The sequence below is a fragment of the Lutra lutra genome, chromosome X (genome assembly GCF_902655055.1).
Source record: "Lutra lutra chromosome X, mLutLut1.2, whole genome shotgun sequence".
Taxonomy (NCBI): Eukaryota; Metazoa; Chordata; class Mammalia; order Carnivora; family Mustelidae; genus Lutra; species Lutra lutra.
In genome coordinates, this window is record NC_062296.1 from 21,030,437 (window position 1) to 21,053,179 (window position 22,743).

Here is a 22,743-nt window from a genome sequence, read left to right on the forward strand (position 1 = left end):
TCTGAAAGCTCGTGGGACTCCCTGCTCAACTTCTTCAACCTGTCTGAGCTACAGTTTCCTCCTCTGTAAATTGAGAAGATGATGGTATGTACCTCAGCGGGGTACTGTGATTATTATCTGAGGGAATCAAGGCAAAGTGCTTGATTTCAGGCACCAGTGTGGGTGCCGGCTAAGTGACAGTAGTCAGCACTGTTGAAGCTTTGAGGCTGGGCTTCTCCTTGTTTCTTTGGGGAGGGTAATGCTTGCCGTCTCCTGCTGCCCACAGCCACTAAGGGAAGTGGGGTGAGTGTAGCTGAGAACAAAGCCTGGAAGCAGAGTGGCCTTGTCTTTGCTCTGGGGCCAGCTCTCAGTCCAGTTTGCCCTCCCTGATGCAGTTAGCGCCGGCAGAAACAAAGGAAGCCAGGGGTTGTTGTCTTTGTCCCACCTCCTGGGAAATGGTGTAGCTTCAGTGGGCACAAGGTGGGACCCAAGAGGTGGTGGCCTCAGAGGGAAGGCCCAGCCGAATCCAAATCTCTCCCTTTTGGACCCTGGACAGCCCCTAGTGCTGGCCCTTCCTCCCTGGGGAAGCCCTCAAGGCTCCTGTTAATCATTCTAGGAAGAGGCCACTCTCCGATCCCAGCAAGGCCTATGCCCCTGGGTGCCTGTACTCAGGGGACAGCTCGTTAGTGGGAAGAGCAGAGACTGTTAGCGCTTCAAACTGGGGCTTTAGTCAGCGGGATCAATGGCAGTGGGCATCTTCAGGAAAGGGACAGATGGCCCTGAAAGGACAATGGAGGTCATTGTGCCAAGTACAGCTCCAAAGGATACTGGGCTGACCCTCCCCCAACCCTCTCCCCACAGGAAAGATAACTGGAGACTGTAATTAGTTCTACCTATGTTTATTGCTGCCAACTCATCCCCGCATCCCCTCATATTTACACCCAAACCCTTCCCCCAAGCTAGCTTTTACCAAAGTTCCTCGTAGTAGGTCCAGAAGTGTGTTCACTAAGCAGGCAGTCCTAGATGTAGTGGGCACTGTCCCCAGGCCAGCTGGGCCCGGGGGAAGGGTTACTCTGCGAATTCATGGCAGACTTGGTACTGAGGTCAAGGGAGGCCCCACCAACAGATGTACTTCCTCCCCTTCTGGAGCTCAGGGTACATTAAAGCCTTTTGCAAAACAAAGCTGGGGTAGCAGACTCCCCAGGGTCAAGCTTTGTGCTTTCTTTGCTTGTAAGAACCCACACAGGCAGCCAAGTCTGAGTTCAGACTTGCATGTGACTTCCAAAGGGCAGTTCTGTCCTTGGAGGCCAGATATGACCATCGGCCACCAGGCTTCAGGGAAGTGTCATCGGATGGGGCCAGGAGTGGAAGGGGAGAGTGCATGTTCCACGAGGTCTGGGCATTGTTTTAAGCTGGGGGAAGCTGCAGCTTGTCTTGAGTTATGTGGGGAGGCATGGAATGAATGCGTGGGAGGAGCCATTTCATTTGGAAGCCCAAGGCCCCTTCAGCTCCCTCAGCAAACCCCACTGGTGTCCTGGGCCACAGGTAACAGGAGAACAGACATTTAATGTCTCAGAATGTCAGAGCTGGCAAGGCCCCCAGCAAAATCTATTCTAATCCCCACCAGTTAGTGGCCAAACCTCCAAAAAAAAAAAGTTAAGGGGAAGGAATGTGGGAAAGGAACATGCGGCTTTCTTGAAGCCTTGTTTGGGGAAATCTATCCACCCTTTGGGGGAAATCTATCCACCCATGATCAGTTCGGGTCTTTTTAAAGGGCCAGGTTCCCTAGGGTTTTGAAACTGACTTGAAACACTGACTTGGCCCCCTTTCCAGGAGCAATGTGACAGGGGAAAGTGGTGTGGGAGTGAGGAGGGTTTGGGGGCCTCGGTGGTGAGGGATGTGGGTAGGGCGGCTCCTCCATGTCCCACTTGCTGTGGCTGGGAGCAAGCAGTGCCCAGAAGTTCTGTGCTGTCAGTAGGTGGTGGAGGGAGCAGGCTGGGCAGGTGGGATGTGCCCTTGGGTGCCTCCTCATCCTCTCCAGACCTGCCTACGGGGGCTCTGGCTAGCTCCTGCGGCCCTGGGCGCTCCTAGGGGAGCAGGGCCAGGCTCAGCACCAGTCCTTCAGGATCTGGGCCACCGTGGGAGGCCGGGTCCCTCCCTGCAATATTTGCTGCTGGGGCCCAGCCTCGGCCTGTGCTGCCACCTCTGCCTCAAGGCGCCCCGGCCAGGGAGAGGCCGTGCAGCTGCTCCTCAGTGCCTGCCAACTCTGCCTCATCACGTCCACTCTCTGAGCCCTCGAAGCAGCCAGAGTCTCGAGGAATGTCCACCTTGGGTTCAGACACTGTGTTGGCCACTGGCTCCTGGCTGCTTTCAGCGCCCTCTTCCGCCTCCTCGCTGCCGGCTGCCGGGGCAAAGAAAGAGATGGAATATGGGGGGGGCTTGGGCCAGAAGCCCCAGGAAGCCCTGTGTAGGGGGGTGGGGACTCTGGGAAGTCCACTGTAGGCCGTCTCTCCCTCTGGGCAACCCCCCACCAACCCTGCCCCTCTCACACTTTTCGGCTTAGAACCAGTTAGGGGTGGTTTCCAAGCCAGTGACCCTGCCCAGGAGCTCAAACTACTTTAGCACCCAGCTAGGAGCTGGAAAGCTGCGCTTGTTTCCTGGCTCTGCTATTGCCCAGTGTGGAGGTCTTGAGTGCATGCCTTTCCTTCGCTGGCCTTAAGTCTCCCCTTTAACCCCAAAGGGAGCTGGACCTGATCATCTCTAAGGCCCCTCTGTCGGCAGACTTTGCCCAAGACTGGAATTCAAGCGTGGAAAGGGCCTGACCCCCGCAGAGGAGTGCCCAGGCTGAGTGTGGTCAGGGGCAGGCCGAGGCAGGCACCCCCGCTCCCCCCGGCTCCTAGACCCGCTCACTGTCGTAGTCCAGCAGCAGCTCGGCGGCCGTGAGCAGCTTGGCCCGGTGCTGCGGGTCCATGATGTTCAGCTCGTTGAGGTGTGTTTCCCGCAGCTCTTTGAAGTCCTCCAGCGTCTGGTAGCCATTGAGCAGCAGGGTGGACGTGTGCTCCTGCAGGCAGAGGTGGACCACCAGTGCGGCCACTTAGGAGCCACGTCGCTTGGGACCCCTCCCCTCCCACACAGCTGACCGTGCGCTAGCCTCCAACCCTCTCCGGGTCCCAGCTCAAACCTCCAGGCCTATGCGCTCCAGCAGCTCATGCAGAGTCTTGGGCTTGGGCCTCTTGCCCTTGCTTTGTCGGCGACTGGGGCGGGCGGGCCCCACAGCCTCCTCAGGCAGCACATCCACATAGATGAACTTGAAAGACCCCAGCCTGCCATTGAGCAGGCCCAGCCATGTGCCCACAGGTGGCTTTTCAATGATCTGGATCACATCTCCTTTCTGTGGGAGGACAGGAGAGCAGAGTGGAGCAGGGGTGAGGAGAAGGGTATTCCCTTGGGCTCCGTGGACACTGCCCTATCCGGGCTCAATACAGCCTCCTTTATGGGCACAGCCTGCCAGGCTCAGGAGAGGCCTGGATGCCAGCCTTACCTGCAGTTTCAGCGAGTCGTGGTCGTAGGGGCTGGGAGTGAAGTCAGTGTGGACTCGTGCCCTGCCACAGAAGGGCCCTGTGTACTGGGCGGCAGGTGCTTCCTCTCCAAAGCTGCCAGAGCCTGGGCTGGGGCTGCAGAGCTCACTGCCTGCAGGAGACGGGGCAGGGAGGAGGGTCACCTTTGTCCCAAGACAGCTGGGGCGGTGCCCAGCAGGTTCCTGCCAGGGTTTGTGGCTAGAAATCCCAAGGCCACCCTGCAGGAGCACAACCTCAACTTTGGGGCCTCAGATATGAAAACAGTTAACCACAGAAGGAAAACTGTCTCACCGACTAAAGAATGAGCAAATTGGAAGGGCCTCTAGAGACCCGCTGGGCCCAATGAACAGATAAGGAACACTGAAACCAGACAGGCCAACTGAGCGCTGAAGACCTCTCACATTATAATTGGTAGCACTGGGTCCATTCAACTCTGGGTCTCCTGACTCCCAGTCCAGTGATTCTGGAAGATGCCTTCCACCTGGGAAACCACACCCTAAACTAGTATTTTACTTTCTGTACATAATAAGACTCAGCATCTAGTTACAACATCACATGGAAACTCAGAAGGGCTCTTTCTCTCTGGGAAGGGCTGGATGAAGAACATTATAAGATGCCAAGTGGCACCCTGAGCCCAGCAAACCAAGGGCTGTAGTCTAAGAAGCTGAGACTTCCCAGCTGGAGACTCTCTGCCCCCACCCCCAGCCTGGGATGTCAGAGGCCCAGGCAGCTGTAGCCTCTAACTCCCCTTGGAAGGGGACCTAGTCCGAGAGCACAATGGGGCTCATCATCTCCCTTGGGACCCTCCATGGCCTGGTGACAGCAAGTGGCAGCTCCTCCAGGGTAGACCTGAGTTCAAGACTGGGTCATATTGGGCAACTGAAAACCTTTCTGAGCCTCCGTTTTCACATCAATACAGTGGGAATAATAGTGCCAGCACCATGAAGTTATTGTGAAAATGTAACGTGAAGAGGGCTGGGAGGGGCACCTGGGTGGCTCAGTGGGTTAAAGCCTCTGCCTTCGGCTCAGGTCATAATCCCAGGGTCCTGGGATGGAGCCCCGCATCGGGCTCTCTGCTCGGCAGGGAGCCTGCCTCCTCCTCTCTCTCTGCCTGCCTCTCTGCCTACTTGTGATCTCTGTCAAGTGAATAAATAATAAAAAAATCTTAAAAAAAAAAAGGGCTGGGAAAGTTCCCAGAAGGCAAACTGTAAAGGTTCCTTTCTCTTTGCTCCCTCCTAGACAGCCCCCTGCCTTGCCTTTACCCAGTACTTTTCTCCAGACTCAGCAGATGTCCCCTTCTGTCCCCTACTCACCTGTGGATGCCTGGCGGCTAAGTGCTGGGAGTTCACGCTCTTCCTGCTCAGAAAAGGCCAGTGCCATCTTCTCAGGGCTAGGGCTGTCCAGGCTGCAGTCTGGAGATGTCGGGGAGTTTGAACCCTCCTCCAGAGTGTCTCCCTGCAGGGGATGGGAGGCAGGGAGCCCTGAGCAGCCTTGGCTGGGATGCCCATGGGGCAGCGCCGAGAGCAGAGGAAATGGGCCTGGTCTCTCTGGAGGACTGGGGCCTGGCTTGAGCCCTAGCTCTGCCGCTCCTAGGCTGCCCCTAGGCTGCCCCACAATCTGAGCCCAAGTCCCTGCTTCTGTGAAGTGGGAATGACCATCCTCAGCCCGCCGATCTCACGCAGTGGGGCTTGAACAGGGTGCTGCTTGAATGTGCTCTGTCAGCGTAAAGCACTGATGTCCACGCACAAAGGGCTACCGTGCCAGAGCCTGTACTCAGAGCTGCTGCTAGGGGAGTCCAGCTCGCAGGGGCGCTGGTGACGAACTACCTTCTGCTGTGTTCCTCCGTGCCAGGCACGCCTGTCAGTTCACTGCACCCTCACAGCGACACTTGAAGGTAAGCTCTATGCTCATCCCAAGTTTATAGAGGAGGAGTCATGGAGGAACGTTCCCAAGGCCACACAGGAACCCCAAACCAAGCTGGCCGGACTCCAGAGCTCCTCCGCCTCACCACGCACTTCAGGGCGGTGGCGACCCTTTCACAACCTGCTCTCTAGGAATTGAGCCCTGATTGCTAGCAGCTGCCAATTCCTGTATTGTAAATACTCGCCACTGTGGAGTGAGTCACTGGCAGAGCAGCGCACCGCGGGGGCTCACGGCCCCACACAGAGACTGCAGATGCAAATAACCTCAAGGGCACAGAGAACACTGAAAGGTAGCATGAGAATCAGGACATTATGGGTTTTGAAGATTGCCCATAGTCTTTTTATTTTCAATAGAATTTATTTAATTCTAAGTTTATAGAATGTATTTTCAGTAATGGTTGAGTTTCATACCTGGCTCACAAAGTTCCTGAAAATTTGACCAATTACTGTCCTCAGCTGGTAGGAGCAAGTACGAGCTGACTCAGTCACACCACCGCCTGGGCAACCTTCCGTAAGAGCCATGAGCACAGCCGACTCACTGTGTGACGTCAGGTACTTGCACGCCTGCCCCACAGCTCTCTCTACCACCCTCTCTCCCTGGGCCCAAGCCAGCCTTCTCTATTTTCTCCCGTAGGGGCCCCTCTTCCAATCCAGTCTTCCCAATCCCAGAGGCTAGTTCCAAGCGAAACTTTGAGGTGGACGAATTTGCTTCCAGCAATTGCAGCTCCCTTTCAAGTGCCACTCGGGCCTGCCTTCCTCGGAGGCTTCTGTTACCCAGACTTTCATCCCTCCTGAGACCCTACCCCTGCTCCCTTAGGACCATGTCTTGCTGCCAGGTCCATGGCGGAGTGAGCTCTCCTCCCACATGAACTTCATTCTCATATTGAATCAGGCCCTCAGGCCCAGTACCCGAGCTGTGGCTGTCAAGGCCATGCTCACACCGGGCCAGAGCACTGCGTGTCCTCCCTGCTCCCCGCCACCCCTCCCCTAGACCGCAGGCCTCACCATCTCTTCTGACAGCGCCTTCACCATCATCTTGCCCATCTTCCTGTTCATGGTTCGGGAAATCACGGCCCTCCACTTTTTCCCCAGCTTTTTGCCGCTCTTCCCAGCATCTTCTGTGGTAGGGACACCTGACTCATCTTCTGGAATCTGTGACAACAAAGGAGGAGGTCCAGGATTTAGGGGTAGAAGGAGGCCTTCAGGTCCTGGCAGAGGATGGGGGAGAGTGTGGGAATGAGAGGCCCTTATCTCCTTCCCTCTTAGCCCCAGTCCCGTATTCAGCCCTATTAATTTGTGATTAATTTGACAATTAGAGTTGACCCTTGAACATGTGCAGGTTAGGGGTGCCAACTATCCCCACCCCGTGCAGATGAAAATCCGTGCATAACATCTGGCTCTCCCAAAACCTGATTATTAAAAGCCTACTGTTGACCAGAAGGCTTACTGATAACAGTGGACTAATACATATTTTGTATGTATTTGTATTATATTCTATATTCTTACTACAAAGTAAGCTAGAGAAAAGAAAACATTATTAAAAAAATGATAAGGAGGAGAAAATACATTTACAGTCCTGTACTGTATTTATTGAAAAAAAATCTGCGTGTAAGTGGACCCATGCTGTTCAAACCTGTGTTGTTCAAGGGTCAACTGTAATTTGTAATTGAAAACGATGTGGGTGATTTCTCGGGGCCCAGAGTTTTGGCGGGTGGGAGGGCTGGCCTTCTGTATGTAAGCAGGCTTTCCTCAGCAATGCCCAGATCTCCTCTTCTCCCACCCAGGGCCGCAGCCAGATCCCCCTGGGAGGCTCTGCAACTCACATTCTCATCCAGATTAAATTCCTTCTCGCTCACCACGGGAGAGCCTGGTTTGGATTTGGCGAAATCCTTGAAGCTGCTGGAGCGCTGAAGGGAGAGCTGGAAAAAGCAGAGGTGTGGCCCTCAGTGGCTGGAGAAGGGCTGGCGGAGCCAGGAGTGGGAGCCCTCCTGAGCAGCCCCCGGGGCTAAGCAGTGCCAGCGGTGCCCTGCCGAGCCAGGGCTAAGGAGCTGAAGCGTCAAGGTGTACTCGGAGCCCCCTGGCTTCCTGCTCTTCTTCAACTGAGAGTAGCCCCTACTGCGGGCCCCCAGAGCAAGCTCTGGACCTCGGGAGCCTCCAACGTCAGCCAGGCCTCACCAAAGCCCACACGTCCCCCAGCGCCTGCACTTTGGTCCCCAGAATTCTGGAGGCAAAGACCAGATGAGTCAGCAAAAGTGTTTCTCCTGCTAGAGAGGCACCTCAGCATGACGACAGCGTCACCTTTACGTCACAGAGCAAACCTTCCCCAACCCCGCAGCCGCCTCTTTGCTCTGGCCCTGAGGCAAGTCTGGTGTCCCTGTCATGGTAATGGTGGCAAACACACTGAGGCCTCCCAGCCCAGTGAATCTGTGTCCCCAGAAGAGCAAGGCAATCCCCCCAGAGTCAGTAAGACCTGGCATTCTGCTTTCTGGAAACCCTCAGTAGAGGCTTCTTAAGGGAAGGTGCCAACAGATTTCGGCCATGAATGATTAGAGCTCATTTAGGAAAAGAACATTGCTGTTTTTCCTTCCTTCATCTCGGCCTTTAACCTTAGGCACTAATGCGATGATGACTGCTGATGACGTATGCCAGTGTTTGGACTTTTAAACCCGGCCGATTATTTGCACTGATGAGACTATTCTCAGGAAATGAGCTTTCTTAACTATATATGTATGCTCAAGGCAAGACAGCAGCCAGAAGCCAGCGCCCGGCAGGTAAGGAGTCGGGCTTTACACACAAGAAGTAAGGCCGAGCCCTGAATCAAGATCAATAGTCAAGACCAGAGATATACACAGGAACCAGGGTTCACAGATGGCCAGGAAGATAGAGCGGGATAGACTGCAGACACCAGAGATAAGGGCTTGAGGAACTAAAGCCCCAAACCCACACAAAGCTGAAAGTTTCACATCCTCTTTCCTATGAAAGGGGGGGGGTCCACTGACAATAGCACCTGCCCCCCAACACACACACAATTGGCCCCAACTCCTGGGGACTCGAGTGGGGACTCCTGGGGAGTTTGGTTCTCCTAGAAGGTCTTGACCAAGGCACGTCAGCCATCAGGGTCAGGGGTCACGCCTTCCTAGAGGTTGCAGCGAGCTAGTGCACCAGAAACTAGGTCAGCAGGCAGGCCATCAGACGCTGCCTCCACGAGGGCTGCCTGGATGCGGCACCCATGGCCTCCATCAGAAAGCCTCCTCTGGGGGTGCCTGGGTGGCTCAGTGGGTTAAAGCCTCTGCCTTCGGCTCAGGTCGTGATCCCAGGATCCTGGAATCGAGCCCCGCAATGGGCTCCCTGCTTGGCGGGGGGCCTGTTTCCCCCTCTCTTTCTCTCTGCCTGCCCCTCTGCCTACTTGTGATCTCTGTCAAATAAATAAATAAAATCTTAAAAAAAAAAAAAAAGAAAGCCTTTTCTGTGCTACACTGGGGAGTTGGGAAAGGGGCGGCCACAAGTGGGCATAGGCAGGGGACGGCATGACCATGAGGTGACCACTCAGGTTCCCATGCATCTCCTCCTTCCTCCTTCCTTGGTTCCCCCACCCACTATTCTTTCCGCTTTTTCCCCCTTTCTTTCCCCCTCTCTCCTCCACCTTTTGTTTATTTCCTCCTCTTGAATGGCTAGGATGCAGCTGCCTGGATAACTTCCTCCTCTTATTGCCTGGAAAAGAGGGAACAGAGAGAGAGGGTGGGCACCAGGCTGGCCTGGGCCCACGCAGGGCAGGCTGGGCTGCTATTTATAAATCGATGGGACCTGTTACGGCCTTCCCTTCACTGCCCCTCAGCTTGGTCTGCAGACCGGGAGGCCGAGAGTCGCCCCAGAAGCCCCAGGGACTGCGAGCCTGGAAAGCATGCCAGAGGGCAGGCCCGGCGACGGAAGTGGGCTTTGTTGGGGAGAGTAAACTCACCACCGGGCCCCAGTTCTTTCCTTTTCCTGTCATTAATCTGCAGTCTGGGGGCTGGGAGGGGGGCCTTTGGCCCCCGGAGACCTTATGCCAGGGCACCTCTGTCCCAGGTTTAGCTCAAAGCAGGAGAAAACAATCCAAAAGTGCCATGGGGGAGGCGCTGGGACTTGGGCCCTGCTGGCCACTCCTCAGCCCAGGGACATGGAAAGGACTAGACATGTGCTCCAGGTGACTAAGGGTGAGGTCCTGTCAGAATGGCCTTTTGCTCAGCCTACCTCCAACCTCGGGGCCAACCCCACATATCCTGAAAGCCTCTGGTGACCCTGAAATGGTTCCCCTCCCGAGTATGAGGTAAAATTCTTGAGTGCCCTTGGATTTTTCCACCTGGTTTCCCTCTGGGGCGAGGCCTTCCTGGGGGTCCTGTGCCAGGCAGGAGGTAGTACCCTACACTGGTGGCCCCTTTTCCATGTCGGAGGGGAGTATTGTGGGCCTCTTGGAAAGAGCTACTTTTCTGGCATCAGACGTTGGTGAGTTCAACTCTGAGATGTTATTTTATTAATGAATTATTTAACCTCTCCGACCCTCACTGGCTCTGAGCTGGCAGGTCGTCACATCTTGGTTCTGCCGTTGACCAGCTGTGTAAAGCAGGGGGAATTCTTCCACTTCTCTGGGCTTCCGTGTCCTTGTGAGTAAAATGAAGACAAGGGCGCCTGCCTGGTTGGTTGCTGTGAGGATAGAAGGTGCGACTGCTAACACAGCAAGCCCTCAGCAAATGTCCACATGTGCTTAGCCTTTCCTCTGACCCCCTCCACACTCTCACCCAGGGCGTGCCCCACCTGGAACCCTCCAACCTTCTCTGTCAGCCAGTTTCTCCCTTCCTTCAAAATCCAGTGGGACTGGAAACAGCCCATATGCCCACCAACTGTAGAATTGTAGCAGTCATCAAAGGGAATGGTACATAGCGATGAGCTAGGTACAGCTCTCCCTAACAATATGGATACACTGTAGAGCAGAAGGGGCCAGCCACCAGAGCACTTTATGTGGTTCCTCGTATAGAAAGTTCAAAACCCGGCAAAACTAAGCTATGCCATTGGAAGTCAGGATAGTGGTTACCCTTAGGGAAAAGGAGCATGTAGTGACTGGCAGGGGCATGAGAGAAGCTTCTGGAGTGTTGGAAGCGCTTTTTGTTTGTTTGTTTGTTTTAAGTAAGCTCTATGCCCAAGTGGGGCTTGCACTCTCCACCCCAAGATCAGGAGTTGCATTCTCTACCGACGGAACCAGCCAGCTGCCCTGAAAGTGCTTTGTTTCTTCATCTGGGTGCTACCCATGAGGGAATGTTCGCCTTATGGAAGTTCATTGAGTCCAACACTTGTAATTTATACTCTTCTTTGGACAGATATTATACATCCGGATAAAGGTTTTCCAAATCCAGTTTCAAAGGTGCTGCCCTCTGTAGGAAGACTCCTCTGATCACCCCCTCAGAACTTCACACTGCTCCCCATTAGCATCTTCTACCCTTGCTTCCTAAGCGAGCTTGGCTTTCGCCAGGTGTCTCGGCAACTAGCCCGTCAGCCCTTCGGCGTACCAGTCACATACCCGGCACCCTCTGCGCTCCAGGCTCTGGCCTGTGCATGTGTGGGAATCCGGTAAGAAAGGGGCTAAACACCTCCCATGTGCCCTGCACCCTGTCCAGCCCTTCGTGTGTGCCGGCTCACCGCAGGCTCACCGTAGCCCCATCTCTTAACATCCCTACTGCCCAGCCAAGGAGATGGAGACTCAGAAATGAAGTGTCCAAGGCAGAGTTACACAGCGGACAGCAGCAAGAACAGGTGTTTGAACCCTGGTCCGTGACTCTGGAAGCTGTGTGTGTTGCTGTGTTCAGAGCCCAGTAAGTTACCTCCCGGTATAGAAATGCATTGAGTGTAATGGGAACTGTCGGTGGTGTTTGGAGGGAGCTTCCAGGACAGATGGAGGAGGAAGGGTTCAGGAGGGCTTCAAGGAGGAGGAGGCATATTTAAGCTGGGCCATGCAAGGGAGCCAGGATTTCTCCAGGAGGAGCTGGGAAGGGTTTAAAGAAGAATGACAGAAACATTCTGAGCATAGTTGACGTGGTGGGAGGTGGAGCAGAAAAGGCCATGGAAGGCCCCAGCAAGCTATGCCAAGGAACTGGGGCATTAGCCTGAAGTCAATGAGGAATCACTGGAAATGCAACGTGTATGCTGGTGGGGGTGTCATGTAGAGGTGTGCTTTCCTACTCATGGGTAGAGTCTCTTATGCTCTTCAGATTCTTCTAGTGCTTCTGGGATCAGTAGGGGGATAAGGGAGTAAAGGGAGAAGGGATTAAGACTCAGGAGACTGACAAGTTTTGGCTTAGATCCCTGCTCTGCAGCTTACTAGCTGTGTGAACTTGGGTAAGTCACTTTACCTCTCTGAAACTTGGGCATAAAATCGAGATAGAGGCAACATCTGCCCCTGCTTCACAAGGTTCTCACGAAGAGCCAATGAGCTAAGATACAGGCAGAGTGCATGGCACCTGGCGCCTGGTGAGTCCTCCCTCAGTGCAGGCTCTGAGTGCTTTTAAGTCTTGTTTCCTCCACTTCAGGGCTGGGATGGGGGCTTGGTCTTCTCTGCAGTGCGCTCCCCGCACCCCAGCCACGCCAGCAGCATGCACCCTGTCGTGTGCACACGCGTGTCCATGAGAGAGCGCTCTCTCGTTTATTGTCCCAGACCCTCTATACAGCCTCCTGAGATGTGCAGATCAAGAGTTCACCTCCTTTTCCAAGATGAAGGAACCGTGGCCCGAAGAAGGTCAACGAACTGTCCAAGGTCCTACAGCTGGGACCTGTAGGAATTCAACTCCACTTTCTGGCCCCCTGCCTAGCACATTCCCTTTTGGCAGGCCTGAGAGGAGGAGCAGGGACAGGAGAGAGAGGCCTCACTTGCCTTTGTGCTTTCCCCTCCACTGTGTCACCTCAGCCACTAAGAAGAAGGGACTTGCCCAAGGTCACAGTGATGGAGCTGGGCTGCTGTCTCTGAGCACGGGGAAGATGCTTTCTCTACCTTCTGGAAACTTGGCTTCTCCAAGGCCATTTCCATGGTTTTGAGGCTTGGAGAGTGGCTCTTAAGGCTGGCCCAGGCTCAGACAGGGATGAGGCAGGGTTTGCTTTGATGATTTTCCCTAGAGGGATATATATACCTCAGAGTGCCACATGGGCCTTGCTTCTTCTGGGAGAAGCCTGGGGGAACAATCCCAGAGGCTTAGCCACCAAATACAGAACCCGGATAATGGAAGCCAGAGAAGAAGACAGGGACTTCCGGCTTCTGTGTGTCCCTGGGCACCTCTGTCTGAGATGGCACAGGGTCCCAGTGTCAAAGTGTCAGCTCTTTCTCAGGCTGTTTCCCCCAGCTCAGCTCCCCTGTGGTTTGGGGCCCAGCATTGTCTACAGCGGTCTCTGCTTCCCACCCCCGTCAGCCAGAGAGCAAGGGGAAGTGGGACCTGCTCACCCAGGAGCGGCAGCCAATGGTAAATCTGCTGGGCCTAGCGCCAAGCAGGGCTCAGATGGGGGTGACAGAGCCTGTGTGAAGACTTGTGAATCTCTACCACCCCCTCTGCCTACCTCCACTGCAACTTAGAGAAGCATCTGGGGTGGGGAGAGTACAGCCGGAAGTGGCAGCAACCCCAGGACCTGAGATGGGGCAGGATATACACCCCAGTGCCCAGGAGCACAGTCCTTCATCTGGCTTGGCCTCCACTTGGGAGATGCTCCCCTGACAAGGGGGCTCCCTCATTGGGCACCTGGGCTGAGCTCCTGGGGAAAACAGCTGGACACAATCGGGGCCTGGAGGCCTTCCGAGTGGGGTCTGGGCTAGGCCTAGATCTCTTGGACCTGGTTCAGGCCTGCTTGGGTATGGTCCTAGGATCCCACAGGATGTGTGGAATATACCTGCTGGTTGCTTGGGAGAGTCCTATAACCAATAAGTCTAGCAATCCTCAAATCCAACAAGAAAAATCTAGATCTGGCAGTCTTCAAGGAACCTTCTGGTCTGGCCTCTGCTCCAAGAAGAGGAATATTTCAACTGTCCACAACAGCTGCTTTTCCTCTTGGCCTTTAGAATCCCTCCACTGAATTTTTCCTCCTCAGCCCCTACTTCCCATCTCACCAGCTTCATTTCTCATTCTTCACAATAAGTTCTTCCCGCCTAGGAAGAACCTGTCGAACCCCTGTATCCCACTGCAGGTTTGGAGAGCCTTTTCCTGAGTCTAGAAATCACCTTGGGCCCCCTCTCCAGGTTGGCATCCTCTCCTGTGGGCCTGGGGAGCTGCAACCCAGCCAAAACAAGTGGGCAGAGTCTGGCTATGGCCAGAGGGCAGGGGCCCCAGGAGCATCATGGCGCCTCTCAGGGTGGCCCAGCAAGGCCCTTTGAGTGAGATGGCTCCTGAGAGGCCGGGCTTGGGCAGAAGCAGCGGCAAGACCAGCGTAGGGGAGAGAGAATTGAGTACAGTCTAAGGATGTAACTCAAGAAGTGCATTTTGTGAAATCTAGTCTAGACTTCTGGCCCCTGATTTTAGATCTCTATCCCTTCATTGTAAGGTTGAATTCTGTAACTCTAGACTTCTAAGGGTCTGTAACCCTGATTCTCTAGATTTTGAAAGTCTCTTCTGTACTTGTGTTACTCTAGTAACCTTTGGGCCCCTGTACTGTTGTCCTTGGAAGAATGACCCTTGCTGACAGACACAACGTCTGGCCTTTGGCGCTTCCCACTTCTAGGAGTCCCAGAGGGCTGAGAGAGCAGAGGAAAGGAAGAAGCAAGCTCCCGGAGATGCTCCTCACCTTTCTCTTCTGAGTGGGCTCCTTATCGCTGGCATTGGAGGGTTTGCGGCGCAACATGGTCCTCTACCTTGGTGACGCTCCGTCCCTGCGATCCTAGGTGTCGAGATGCCGAGGCCTCTTGCTCAGCCTCGCGAGCACCGCTCAGGGTGCACGGCATGGACCGAGCCTCTGGCCACCACTCTGAGTGCTGTGGTGGCAGCTTGGGGGTGCGGGCCATGGACACCCGGCGGCAGCATACAGGAAGCTCTGCCACGTGACCTGCTCTTACAGCAATCGCGGCCCCTGCCGGCCCCTAGGGAGGAAGGAAGTCCCAACTTCGGTCTCCAGAGATTCTGATACAGACGGCTCTTAGGTTGAACAAGCAGAGAAAAGTCCCTACCCTGCCATCTCACATCAGTCATCACCCATCCTGCTCCGTCTCCTTGGAGGTGGCCAATCAACTTGACATGACATGGCCTCCTCAAGCCACTGATCCCGCAGACCAGAAGCCAGAGCCAGGAGTGGGGCTATCTCTGTCTGCCCATTAGGCCGATGCTTCTGGTCACCTTGCATCACCAAGGTCATCACTACTACCACTACCAACCCCACAACCATGACCCTACAGTCATCCCCACTGTCATCAGCACACCAACAGCCATCATCTCTCTAGCAAGCACCCTCCAGCCAGCACCCTCAGCTGTCACCCCCACAGTCATCATTGCTGCTAGCACCCTCACTGTCATCAGCCTCCTGGCTGTCACCCTTATGGCCGTCCCAGCTAGTCACCGACAGCGACTGGACCCCTACAACCATCAGCCCTATAGCCATCACCTTTATGGCTGTAAAGACATCCCCAGGGGTCAAAGCAGCAGGCATCCCCACTGCCATCACCACCACTTGCTAGAGCAGCCAGCCTTCCAGTCAACACCGCTCAGCCATCTGCCTCTGTCTGCCCCACCACTGCTGTCCTGGTCATGGCCATCTCCCTATAGCATTCATCCCCGTTGCCACCAGCACACCTAGAGCCATCCTCACCAGAGCAGTCATGTTTGGAATCAAAACACCTTGACTCCCCTGCCCCCACCCTGTCTATCATCACAACAGCCAGCACCATGAAAAAGACAGGCTTTCGCAAGCAGCTTCAGACCATCAGCAAATGCTCCAGCCGAGAGGTATTTCTTAAATGCGTGTGGGGTTTAGAATGTTCACTTTGTGGGTTATCTGTGGCAGGTATTTTAATAACTTCAATGACCTTACAGAAGTAATTCTTATTCATCACATATAATTTAGCAAACACAAATATACAAAAAGAAGAAAATTTAAAAATTCTCCATAATTACAATGTTTGGATAAATATCTTTTTCTTTTTTTGAGCATCTAACTACCCCCCCCCCCCATTTTACAAAAATGATACTTCACAGAAAGCGGATCTGTGTTTTGAGGGAATATGGAGAGGAGGGAGAGGTCAGAGAGGGCACAAGGACCCTTTTGGGGGTGATAGATACGTTCACTATCTTGGTTGCCATGGTGGTTTCATGGGTGTATATGTATGTTAAAACAAATCATACATTTTAAAAACGTGCAGATTCTTGCTGGCCAATTATACCTAAACAGAACCATTTTTAAAAATTAAAAGAGCTCACACTTCACAAATGGTGTTGATGTCTGCTTGTCCAACTGAATACAGTATCACTGAGATTTTCTCAAGCTATGAGATATTCTTCAACTCTGCCATTTGTAATGGCTGCCAAGCAGCACATCGTACGCATGTACCAGGATTATTTCAACACCCCACGGATGAACTTAGGTTGGCTTCATTTTGTTTTCCTTACTCTTCGCGGTACATCCTTAAATATTCACATCCACAATTTTTCCTTTGGATAGATTTCCAGAAGGGGAATCCTGGGGTAACAGGTGCGCATCTTTTTAAGGCTTTCCTTTCTGTGGCACTTGTGAAATCCTGGGCTGCCCCCCCGCCCCCCGGGTTCCCAAGATCTTCTTGTGACTTCCTCCCCGCTGTCCCCCAGCTTGCCCCACGCCCTTTGACCATCGTTCCTTCGGGGTAAGCTCAGTGAAGACAATCCTTCTCCCCCAAGTTGAAACCATACTTCTTTGACTCTTCCTCCTAAGCTGGCGGGTCGGGGGGGCCAGCACCCCAGGTCGCTCCCCCACGGGCCACGCTCCCCTCGCTGGAAGCTGGAGAGCGCCAGGGCTCCCACCGCCCGGGTTGGAGGCCCGGGAAGGAACCCGTCCACGTAGGGGACCTAGCGGGAGCAGGGGCTAGGAGGGTGACCCCGCGAGTCGGGGGGCGGGCACAGGACTGCAGGGGCTCTGGGCGCTCGGAGCTGGCTGCGCGAGCGGTCGGAGGCGGAGCCCGCCGCAGAACCTTCAGGGCCTGCGCGTCCGCGGACCGGCGTGCAGGATGTGCCCTGCTTCCTGTTTGCTCAGCCCCAGCCACGAGCCGAGCTCACACACTAACCGCAGAGCCTTCAAAGGCAGCCAGCTAACCAGGGTTCTAGGTGGCCGCCTCGCCTAGGCCTGGGAAAAGGCGGGGTGGTGGTGGAGGGGAACCTTTATCTAGTGAAGTACAGAGAGGCCACCAACCCCCCCCTCTCCCCCCAACCCCGGGACAGAAGGGAGCGACTGTGTTCTGTCTACGCTGCCCTTCTGTCTCCGTTTCAGATGTGCCTCCTCTGGTCAGCAGCTCCTCCCCACCCCCTCTCTGGGGATCCAGGGCTCCCCTAGTTGGACTCGCCTTCCCCCAACTTTTCCCTCCCAGTACGTTGCCCTGGCCCTAACACATTGCCCAGTCCCCAACTGGCTAATGGGCCCTAAACACCTTTTAAATAGGTTTCCCTTCTGGGCAACACATTACCATTTTATAGGTCACTTCCCAGGTACACAGATCCGTCAGCTAAAGAGGTGGTCTAGATCAGTAGTGCAGTGAACAAGGCCGCCTCAGTCTTGATAATGGGCTGGCAGACAGGACCGAGGACTAGTTCTGGGCAGAGCATCGTGCTGAGCACTGTGAAGAGACGCAAAATAAATAGTTGTCAAAGTCCCTTGCACCTGGGAACTTCCGTCTAAGCAGGGAGGCAAGCTCACATTTGCCCAGCACTTGCTCTCTGCCAAGCACTACGTTAAACCCAACACAACCCCCAGAGGTAAGCAGTTTAAATTGGGATTACTATGGCAAAAATGTGCCCGGTATAGATGTGGGGTGGGAAAGCCCTGATTTAGCAGCAATATTGCTATTGTGTGTTTTGGGGTAGGAGGTGGCACAGATAAGTGAGATGCGTCTGAACCCTCAGAGGGTAGACAATAGGGCTATGAAGACAGGACGGTTATCGTCAGCTGCGTTCAGGTAGAGCAGCCCACCCCCCCACCTACACCCCTGAAGAGATTCTAATTTGGTAGAAGTTCATGGAAGGGATATTTAGGGCAGTTGGGACCCCGGTATGTGTGAAAGTGTCCCTCCCTCGAGCTCCTAACGGGTACAATCCTGGTTTGAGAGAGTAAGGGTTTGGGTATGGAAGGATATCTATATTTGGATAAACCTCCCAAATGATTCTTATTCTCACCTCTCCCGGCCACACACGCACATCCGGTGGAAAATAATACTCTGTGGCAGGCGGTGGGAGTGAAGAGAAAGGGGAGGGCGTCTGGAAGTCTGATCCTGTGCACAAAAGCTGAACAGTTAGGGCCATGTATGTGTGTGTGGGGGGTATCTATAGGGGAGTCCCATCAACCTGGGGAGTACTCAACACCTGTAATATTTGGCTTAGAGGTTTGGAGTGGAGAAGCAAGTTGACTTTGAATAGCTGTCATGTAGAGGAAAGGATCTATTCTGGGTGGCAAGGAATGATGGGAAACATAAATGGAAGGTTTGGGTTTCTTCCCAGGAAGGCATTTTCGGGGTGTGTGTGTATGTGTGTGTGTGTATGTGTTTAGAAAGGGAGACAGTGAGTGGGAGGGGAAGAGGCAGAGGGAGGTAGAGAGAATCTTAAGCAGGCTCCATTGTGGAGCCCCACACAGGGCTCAACGCATGGCTCGACCTGGCGCTTGTTCTCACAAACCTGAGATCATGACCTGAGCCTGTAGCAAGAGTCAGAGGCTTAACTGACTGAGCCAGCCAGGTACCCAGACATTTTCGATATTTAGATGGTACTAGTTCAGCCCTGGTTAAGTAGTAGAGCTTCCCATCTCTGGAAATGTTCAAGCAGAGACTACGTAGTTGCTTGGAAATACTTGGGCATTTCCAAGGTGAAGTCCACTTTGGAAAGCCCAGCCCGTTAGCAGATTTCATGGTGGTAATCTTAGGCAAGGAGCATGAGGAGAATAAAAGAGCAGGTAGGAGGAGGGCAAGAACCTGGACAGGAAGCATCCATTCCTCAGGCACACACACAGTACATGCAGAGTGTACAGCTCTAGGAGTGTCAGGGAGTCCCTGGTAGCAGGGGCTGATGGGAGGGAAAGTCATCTCTGAATCTCTGAGCCCGTGATAAGTCTTGGTTTAAAAACAAAGAACACCTGCAGGCAGCTGTGGCTATGACCGCAAAGAAGAGGCTGGGTTTTTTTTTTTTCTTTTTTTCATTTATTTGAGAGAGAGAGAGTGAAAGAGAGCATGAGAGGGGAGAAGGTCAGAGGGAGAAGCAGACTCCCCATGGAGCTAGGAGCCCAATGTGGGACTCGATCCCCAGACTCCAGGATCATGACCTGAGAGGAAGGCAGTCACTTAACCAACTGAGCCACCCAGGTCCCCAAGGCTGGGCTTTGGTGCTCTGATAAAAACACACTCACTACTCACTGTAGGGCCTTTCGATGGGAGACTGGGAGGACCGGGCTACTCTGCCTAGGACTGTGTCCCAAGGTTACAAGGACGAAAGTCACTGAGCCATCTAGGGGACAATTATCTAGGGAAGAGGAAGAGCAGGAGGCACCTCCCAGAAATGGGGTCAGGTAGGACTGGATTCAGATTGCCATATATCACAGGTTGTGTGACCTTGGGCAAATGACCTTGGGCAATGCGGTCTCGGGGAAACAATGATAATGTGGGCCTTGTTTGGGGAGTGTGTGCGTGTGTGTGTAAATAACCAGAGTTACCCAGATGACATATTAGAGAGAATGCTGTCAGTCCAGTGCACAGCTCATGCAAAATGCTTGGTACTTGGTGGGGGAACTCTCTCAGTTCACTCCAGGCTCCACCCACAGTGTCTCCTCTTGCCTTGGCACCTGCGTCTACATCTCGTCGGGACCCCACCTGAATCTCTGCTCCATGACTCTGGCCCATATCCGGTGTGTCTCCACCTTGCCAAGGGCAGAGTCCCTCAGCCCAAGTTAGTCTAGGACACAGAAGGTGTGACAAGCAAGAGAATCTAGAACTACTCAGGACCACTGGGAGGGAAATTAGCTTTTCAGCTTCAAGGCCTTGGCTATGGACCCCTGGGGTTTTCTCAACCACCCATCCTACCCTACTTGAGCTGTCAGCTCAGTTCCTGTTTCACAAAGAAACAAGGAAGTGCCGAGGTGGGCCAGCCTGAGGGCAAGGGCTGGCTGGGCCTGGTCAGGGAGCACCTCCTACTTCCAGCTTAGAGAGCCTGGAGGGCAGGGATGGACATGGAGGAAACAGTCGCTATCGAGTCTTTCATATTTCCGCCTATTTTTTGGCACCAAGAGCGCCCAGCCACTGATTTGAGGAAGTGTGTGGTGAGTTGGTAAAATTCGCTGCTGACGTGGTTTAGCCGAGTGAAGGCAGCCCAGCTCCACCCCTTCCGTGGTCCCAGCTCACGAAGCACTGGAGCCAGCTAGCTGGCAAATGAGCGAGGACTGGCTTAGTTAGAATTTTAAAAATGAACCATTTAGATTCTTTGTGTATATACGTAAGTATGTATGTATGATCTCACCCAGGTTCTTTCCTGTTCCAAAAAAGGTTTAAAGCATCGAAAAATGTAACTCAGTCCCATCATCACGCCTGTGTGACCGGCAACTAACTGGTCTCCTTGGGCTTCAGTTTGCTCCTTAGAGGCAACAGGGAGTGGCAGAAGGACACACTGAAAGCCGGAGAGGAGCGAGCACAGTTGAGTCAGGATGCTGGGGATTAATCCTCGCTTGGGTCCCAATGGGCTGTGTGACCTTGGGCAAGTCCCTCCTTTTTCTGGGCTGCTGTTGCATTTCCCCATCTCTACATCAAAGGGATGAAACCCGCTTTTTCTTAGTTTTATTTGGTTTGTTTGGTTTGGTTTGGTTTTGGTCATGGAGCTCCCAGTCCGGGCTGGCTGTGGGATTTGTGGGACCTGGTAAAAGTGAAAATGCAGGGCCCCTTGTTCAGACATTTTTAAAAAAGATTTTACTTATTTATTTGAGAGAGAGAGACAGTGAGAGAAAGAATGAGAGGGGAGGTCAGAGGGCGAAGCAGACTCCCCTTGGAGCTGGGAGTCTGATGTGGGACTCGATCCCGGGGTTCCGGAATCATGACCTGAGCTGAAGGCAGTTGTTTAACCAACTGAGCCACCCAGGCGCCCTGTTCAGACATTTTAAAAAATCTCAAAATGATGACAGCAGAGCACAGGGCTCTCCTTAAAAAAAAAAAAAAAAAAAAAATCTATTTATTTATTAGAGAGAACACGAGCAGTGGGGGAGGGGCAAAGGGAGAGGGAAAAGGAGACACCCCACTGAGCAGGGAGCCCAACATAGGGCTTGATTCCAGGACCCTGGGATCATGACCTGAGCTAAAGGCAGATGCTTAGCCAACTGAGCCACCCAGGCGCCCCTGTACAGGGCTCTTCTAAGCACACGGCCCTACGTGATTGCACAGGTCCATCACCCAGAAGTTGCCCCTGCAACTACTTCCAATACAATTTTTTTTAAAGATTTTATTTATTTATTTGACAGAGAGAGATCACAAGTAGACGGAGAGGCAGGCAGAGAGAGAGAGAGAGGGAAGCAGGCTCCCTGCTGAGCAGAGAGCCCGATGCGGGCCTCGATCCCAGGACCCTGAGATCATGACCTGAGCCGAAGGCAGCGGCTTAACCCACTGAGCCACCCAGGCGCCCCTTCCAATACAATTTTAAGGGCAGCCCATGTAGCCTGCTTTTGGCTGGAGCTATGCTTTTTGTGGCAGTCCTTGTGGCATTTCTAAGGATCCTCTGGCTCTTAGGAAGCATCGCTGGAAAAACACAAATTAGATACTTGGTCGAAAGCCTGTGTAGTTTCGATGATGTAGGTATAAAATTTGGATCCCCAGTTTTTTCCTTACCTACCTCCGAAGGTGAGGCAAGAGTTGAAGTTGTGCTGAGCGAATAATAGCATTATCATCTCCCGTCTGCGTGGCTTCCTGGCTCACAGAGTGCAGTCACATCCGGGTCTTATGAGCCTCTCACTGTAACCTCATGTGGAAGGTGGTATAGGTAGTTTACAGAAGAGAGAACCGAAGACCGGAGAGGTGAAGTGACTTGCCTCTAGATACACAGCAGGCCCAGCTAGAACTAGAACCCTAGAATCTGAACTCCTAAGTAAAGGGGCTTTTCCAAGGGGGCGTTTCTTTATCTTCAGTTCCTAATGAAGTCTTAAGTGCTCGTGCGTGGGTCGGCCTTACTGTGTATGCTTGAGCATTGCCCTGTCTGGTGCAGCGTGAAGCCCTTCAAGCAGGCTGCTCAGTGTGCTGACAATCCGGGCCCCAAGGAGGGATGAGCTGGGGTAGCGGCAGCCCCCCGACCCAGCCATACTTCTGATGCGCTCCACCCCACCCCATGCTGGTGGATTGGAAGGGGTAGGTCAGGGAAGCGATGAGGCAGAGCCCCGGGTCTTGCACTGAAGGGACGAAGGAGGAGCACGTGAGCTGCCCTGGGCTGAGAGGCCTGTGAGCAGGTCCCTGTCAGGTTTCCCAGGCCCGCCTGCTGCCTGTCAGAACCTGGCCTGTCAGAACCCCAGGAGCAACGTCAGGGATCAAAGGGAAAGATCTGGGGAAGCAGGATGGTGTGGAGAACAACAGTTAGGTCTGAATCCCAACTCACCAGCCTGTGACCCTGTCTGAGCCTTAGTTTTCTGAGGTACATGAGAGCCGTACCACCTGCCCTTTCCTGAGAGAGTGCGTTCTTGAGTCATCTGACTGGTTTGAATCCTGCTTTCATCATGTCCTTGAGGAGTGACCTTGAGCAAGTCAGTTAATCTCTATGAGCCTCACTCGTTTTCTTCTCTTGTAAAACAAGAACAATAAAAGGACCTTCTCAGAGGTTGTGGACATTAAGTGAGAAAATGAGATAATGTATGGTACACTTGACAATATATGAGAGGGTAGATCTCATGTTTACCATTCCTATCACAATAAAATAAAAAATATTTTTAAAGTGCATATAAAGCACAGTGCCTCAAATATACAAAACACTCAGTGAATGGTAGTGTTGATGACGATTGTGATGATGATGACGATGGTGTTAACTTTAATTTTATTAGTAGTAGCTGTCTTTGTGGGGTGACCAGGTTGAGAGAGTAAATGAATC

At 53.5% G+C, this 22,743-nt stretch overlaps 1 protein-coding gene across 2 annotated transcripts; it reads right to left on the minus strand.

Annotated features, from left to right (window-relative positions):
• Nucleotides 1-862: 862 nt before the first annotated feature.
• Nucleotides 863-14,490, minus strand: SASH3 (SAM and SH3 domain containing 3). 2 transcript variants are annotated; one of them, XM_047715212.1, is made up of 8 exons: nucleotides 14,267-14,490; nucleotides 7,303-7,398; nucleotides 6,485-6,631; nucleotides 4,871-5,012; nucleotides 3,521-3,669; nucleotides 3,161-3,370; nucleotides 2,890-3,040; nucleotides 863-2,383 (listed from the first exon to the last, which is right to left on the minus strand). In XM_047715212.1, exons 1-8 carry the CDS (start codon nucleotides 14,321-14,323, stop codon nucleotides 2,190-2,192), a joined length of 1,146 nt encoding a protein of 381 aa, XP_047571168.1. In that variant the 5' UTR covers nucleotides 14,324-14,490; the 3' UTR covers nucleotides 863-2,189. The 2 variants fall into 2 exon arrangements, with proteins under 2 accessions (XP_047571168.1, XP_047571169.1); XM_047715213.1 differs by having other exon boundaries at nucleotides 863-2,380; nucleotides 14,267-14,487.
• Nucleotides 14,491-22,743: the final 8,253 nt, after the last annotated feature.